This window comes from Seriola lalandi, unplaced genomic scaffold (assembly GCF_002814215.2).
Source record: "Seriola lalandi dorsalis isolate HSWRI2012SDOR001 ecotype SW California unplaced genomic scaffold, Sedor1 jcf7180002054689, whole genome shotgun sequence".
Classification (NCBI taxonomy): domain Eukaryota; kingdom Metazoa; phylum Chordata; class Actinopteri; order Carangiformes; family Carangidae; genus Seriola; species Seriola lalandi.
In genome coordinates, this window is record NW_019525242.1 from 822,176 (window position 1) to 828,165 (window position 5,990).

Sequence of the window (5,990 nt, forward strand, 5' to 3'; positions counted from 1 at the left end):
TATCCCCCCTTTGATAATAGCTGAGATCCAGCAGAAACATCCACCAATAAAATAACGTAACTAATGCTGCTCAGCACTTTCTGGTTTTGGAGTGGGAGCCGAGCTTTAAGCCTCCGTTACGTAGATCCATTATGATGCTTCAGCCCAAGTAGTCCAAATGACGCTCACTTGGACGCCATTTACACTGCTGAGCCGCTGAAATTGCCAGTAGTTAAGTAGCGTAGATGTAGTCTGGGAAAGTGCAGTGCCAGGTGATGAGTCTTCTGGCATTCAAACGATGCTACCGCACAAAGAAACCACTCAGTCTTTGAGAGTTTGCACTTTGGGTCCAGAGTGAAACTTCATCATTGCTTAAGTAGAATGATGCGTGAATAGAAGAAGGGAGGGGCAGATGGATTGATACATGAACAGATATTTGAGGAATTATGATTAGCAGTGAGAAAGAAAACAACAACACTGCTTCCCCTCACGACATGTATAATATTGTTCATCTTTAAATGGAGAATATTCTCCTTGACATTTGTCGTCCTGTCTCCTCATCCATCGTCTCATGCCCAGATGAGATTTGGTGGATGCATCATTAATCCGCACTGCTTTACTGTCTTAATCCCATTCATTATCGCTGCTCGGGTTTGGCCAAAGTAGCTCAGATTTATGTCTTACTTCGCTCTTGCAGGGGTTTTGCCGCTCCTGCTGGTTTTGGAGGGAACACTGACTCACCACAACTTTTTTCTCCGGGGTTGGCTGCTGAAACGTTCAGCCGTCACAATTCACTCAGCGCAGTTTCTGTGGCTGCTGGATTCATGTGTGACCTCTATTTTTTTTTTTTTTTTTTTTAGGATTTGTCCCTGTGTGTTAAATTCTGACAAAAACTTCAGCCCGTTCCAGATGTTTACGGTTGAATGCAGAAGATGGGAAGTGATAGCACGGATGGAGGCATGTAAGGGAAACCAGAGGAAAAAGCCATGAAGGAAAAAAAAAAAAAAAAAAAAAAAAACCAAAAAAAAAAAAAAAAAAAAAAAAAAACAGTCCAGATATGTAAACAGTGGTTATGGAAGCCTTCAACATCCCCTGTAAACCGCGTTTTAAACAATCATAGCTGAACTGAAATAAAGGAAACACTAAACATGTGCCATACTAATGTTGTGGTGAATCACATTTTTGAGAGCGGTTCCAAAGGAAATTAGAAAAAATGCCCATGTGAAGTTGATTTCATATAAGTGAGATTATGTAATTATTCAGTCACTGATTCCATGGGGAACGTTTCATTTTCAGTATGAAATAAATACTTCAGCAGCTCTATTTTTAGCTTCATGCGCACCAATCCAGCAGCTGCATGTACTCTGTGAGTCTACTGTACAGAGTCGAGTACATTATTAGGGCCATGGTTTGCAGTTATGTGTCATTAATGTGGTCATTTCTCTGATTTCTAAGCTACATGCAGAGGACAGGAGGATGAGCTCCTCCACAGAGTTTATCATTGTTAACAGCGCCTTCTAGTGGTCAACTGCTAAACTGGCGTCACTTCTCTGTGGATCCTCAGTTTAAAAAGAAAAAAAAAAAAGCCACGTTTGGGAAATTACTTTTATCAATGTGAGAGTGGATGTAGTGAGGACTAACGGATACAGCTTCCTGAATGTTACTGCAGGACGGGGGTGGAGGGGGGGGCGGGGGGTGGTCAGCTTTTAAACCTGCAGAGATGGAAAGAGCAGCCCTCACTGAGACTGGTTCAGGCTGCATATATGTGGTGCAAGAGAAAGAAAAGCACACGCTGAAGCAATCAGGCATTATTCTGCGTGCAGGCTATAAAATCATAGAGCCCAGTTGCACTTAAGTTGTCAGGCTGTTGCCTCAAATCTCAGAGTTCGTGACACCCCCCCCCCTTTTTTTTCTCTTTTCTTCTCTGCACATGACTTTCTATTTTTCCTCTTGTATATATATGTGTGTGTGTGTGTGTGTGTGTGTGTGTGTGTGTGTGTGTGTGTCAAAGAGAGAGAGGGAGAGAAAATGGGGCGTGTAGGTTGGTTCCCCTCCTGGCTACATTTGCAACATAAATGGTGTCCAATGGAAGCAACAGGTGCATGCTCTAAAGGTGACTTATCAGTGCCAGTGTCCTCTGCACAGCCCCAGTCGGTGTTTCAGTGAGGTGCTGGTCACTCCTCTGACAGACTCTTCGTTTTTTCTTGTCTGTTCCGACCATGAATGCAAAGCAGCACAGCTCCGCTCTGCTCCCCCTTACTAAACTGAGGATATTCCATTGAAACCCGTGAGAATGAGGCACTTATGACTCAAGTATAGGGGGGTTACCGATGATTAATCTTTTATGGCCAGGGAAGAATCATGATGTAAGAAAATGATTTTTCCTTCCGAATAAAAAAAGTTTTTTTTTTTTTTCAAAAGAAAAGACGGTTTTCAAATCTAGGAATCTGTAATTCAAACTCCATCATTTTCAGTTAAATTTGGCACAGTGATCTTGAATTAGATGCCATTTGTAAATCTATTATTTATAACGTTGTTTATATCGGTCTCCAGGGGAATTATCTCAGTCATTGTAAAAAAAAAATAAATAAAAAATAAGCTTGTTTGACACTAAAGTGAGATTTTATGGCTCAATATGAGTGTGGATGACTTGTTGATTATGACATATTTTGCACTTTGAAAGAAAATTTACAGCTACAAGCCTCCAGCCAGTCAAAACCTGCTGATGAAATGTTTTGATGAGGTTTTTGCGTTTTGCCTCTTGTACCTCGGCATCAGTTCAGCATTCAGGGTGAAAGAGCGATCCTCGTCCTGCTGCTGCTGCTGCTGCTGCTGAAAAAAAAAAATGTTTGGCCGCCTGCCAAGCCGTGGAACAAGTGCGCCTCCCTTCCCTGCTGTTTAGCGTATTCATAGTTAGGGGTTTGGGCTCGGCTGTTTTTAAAAAGGCAAGGCAGCTCTCAAGTTGATCAGTCTGCTCAGGAAACCTCTGGTGGAGAAAGTATTGGAGTCCAAGCTGAAGGGGGAGAGAAGTTGAGATTTTGTGCAAAGAATTGCTTTGCTCATGCAGAGGACAGTACCTCGGGAAAAATATAGCACACATATTTGAAACTTGTCATTTGAACTCTTTTTGCACGGTGCACAGCTCCAAGCCTGTAATTAATGTTTTGGTTTTTTTTTTTCTAAATAGATAGCAACACTCTTGGATAAAGACTCTTGGCTTTAGCTGTAAAAATCGGATTATCTGACTGAGGCATTGTGTTCATTAGACCAGTCTACTTTTTCCCCTCCTCTTCGCATTTGAGGTTTATGCTATAACTGAAGAGAAGACCAACAATGATTCTGAGTTTTTGCCTCTTGGTGACATTTATCTTGGGGCTGTCCGGGTGCTTGGGCTCATACGTGCCGTGCGAGCCTTGTGACCAGAAGGCGCTGTCCATGTGCCCTCCGGTCCCGGTCGGCTGCCAGCTGGTCAAGGAGCCGGGCTGCGGCTGCTGCCTAACGTGCGCCCTGTCTGAGGGGCAGGCGTGCGGCGTTTACACCGGGACGTGCACCCAGGGCCTCCGCTGCCTGCCGAGGAGCGGGGAGGAGAAGCCCCTGCACGCCCTTCTCCACGGCAGGGGAGTGTGCACCAACGAGAAAGGATACAAACCTGCTCACCCGCCCATAGGTAAGAGCCGCACCGGCTGGCTGGCTGAATGAATGCATGCCGGGAACCAGCCTTTAAAATCAGTAGAGTTGTTGAAAAGTCTCCTGTAGCGCAGGACAGTCTCCCCTCTCCTCTGTGGATCTGTGTTTAATAACATCTCGTCCCATGCGGGAATCCACTGTGTGCTGTTGTGCGTGTGGTATTGCAATGTCTAGTGGCTACAACAGAGAATCTTTCACGACAGATCCAACAGCTTTCGGTCAGTTATATTTTGGGTTTTTCTTTATTTTCCTCCCTTTCCTCCCACACATAGGGACCCTGTGTGGTTCCCTTCCCTCACCCGAAGACCCGCTGTTGTGGCTCAGGAGTAGCCGGTACCGGTGCTCTCTGACAGACCGTTTGTTTGACAGATGGTTTGAGGTGCCATCTGATTAACTTTTATCCACTGCCTTGATTAAACTGGCTGCAGGAGCTTATTCCTGCTCTTCTCTCTCTTTGTGGAGACATAGCGAATGCACCTTGATGGCCGCAGGCTCAGCATCCAGCTGTACTGTCACCGTAGAGTTAGGCTGCGCGTAATGACTCTTTACAGTAAAAAACACGGGGTGAACAAAAAGGAAGAAGAAAAAAAAAAAAAAACTCTGGTTGTGTGCCCGGTGCCGGATAATCTGCTGCGGGCGGCTCGACGCTCCGCTGCGGAAAGCGCACATGGTGTGATCCCGGGCTGAGCAGAGCGTGTAGCGGGACAGTGTCTGTCGAACTGCGGTTTAGCAAGACCTAAGAGAGGCTGACACTGATCCAGGCAGCTCCATGTTTTTTTTTTTAATATATATATATATATATATATATATTTACATTTCAATTACTAAACGCATTTCCTTTAAGAACTCTCTCCGTCTCTGCTGTTGATCTTGGCAAAAACAAATGTTCAAAAACTTTATCAAAAGCGTTCTGTGAGCCAAAGCAGCGCTTATTTATGTGAGGAATATTGAGAGGGAAAATGAGGAAACCCCTAAAGTGGAGCTTATTCTGCAAATTGCCGCCTTTAATATTCAGCACTTTAACAAGTGTCTGTCAAACGCCGCGATTTTCCATCCTCACGCCGGAGCGCACTCGAGTCTCATGTCTTTCATTCCCAATATCACTCGCACCTAACCACTCGAGATGTGGAGAGCGATCCAGGCTGGAGGGGAAACGCGTGGGGAACAGAGCGACCACATGAGGTGCACAAACTTTTGGGTTCTTGTTGAAGCAGAATTCAGATAGATTTAGGTCTTCGGGCTGTACCCCTAGGGTGGTGTTTAGAGTCGGATTACCACTAAATCTGTAGCCTGTGCGTGAGAGAGAGACGCAGAGAGAGAGAGAAAAGAGACAGAAAGAGAGGCAGAGAGACAGACAGTCTGACAGACAGAGAGCCAGAGCCAATAGCCTTGAATGATTAAAGACATTTCTTGGTGCAGCAGAGAGGTCCACTGTCACTCAGAGTTTTAGCAGCTTGTCAACAACTAGATAAGTAGGTGGTAACCACAAAGGTTTTGGCCACATGCCTCATTCTATAAAATAGGCTACCACTGGGCTCATTTTGGCTGTTGACAGAATCATTAGGGTGTTTGCAGCCAGCGAGCTGCAGCCTCACCTCTCCTCTTAATGACATTAGAGCAGAATGTGGTGTGGAGTCTGAAAATACACAGGAAACCACGTTTTGCAAAGCATTGATCGCTGAGTCCATGTAAAGGTAGGCTGTGTGTTTGTGTATGTGTTTCAAGTGTGTGTGTGTGTGTATTTCAAGTGTGTGTGTGTGTTTACTTTCACGTGTACTTGGGTGGGGTTGTGTGGGTGTCTGGGTGTGCATTGTTGTGAGTGATGACACCTCCGGCAGTTTTGTCTCACTCTGGCTTTGCATGCACACACACACACACACACACACACACACACACAAACACACACACACAGGCACACACACACACACACACACGGAACCTAACTTCTTTGTTGGCCCACAGAGGTAATCAGAGCATCTTTTCCTGCCTCTGGCGCTGCATTCATTGCATTGGCGCTCAGTCACAACGCAGTGATTCAGCAGAATGCCTCCGGCTCTCTCTTTCCTCTGAAGGGCCTTCTGTCAAACAGCTCCGCCGATGGGAACTGTTGAGGTGAGCTTCTGGTTTCCTGTGGTGTGGGGTTGCAGCTGTCTGTGTGCTGTACCAGCTGAGCAAGGCAAACACAGGGAGGAGGAGGAGGAGGAGGAGGAGGAGCTCAAGTGTCCGCCACACTCAGGAGGCCATGAGAGGTGCAGCCTACTAAATATTGACTGGGGCAGCTAAACAATGGGAGAGAGGAATCTTTGCTATCCTACAGCCCCCCC

General features: G+C 45.7%; 1 protein-coding gene across 1 annotated transcript in view; it reads left to right on the forward strand.

Annotated features, from left to right (window-relative positions):
* The first annotated feature begins 2,922 nt into the window (after nt 1–2,922).
* igfbp5b (insulin-like growth factor binding protein 5b) overlaps nt 2,923–5,990 on the forward strand; it is a 12,698-nt gene continuing 9,630 nt past the window's right edge. Inside the window, exon 1 of the mRNA XM_023423168.2 lies at nt 2,923–3,646. Coding sequence (XP_023278936.1) covers nt 3,313–3,646 — 334 coding nt within the window. The 5' untranslated portion in view covers nt 2,923–3,312. The remainder of the gene's footprint in view (nt 3,647–5,990) is intronic.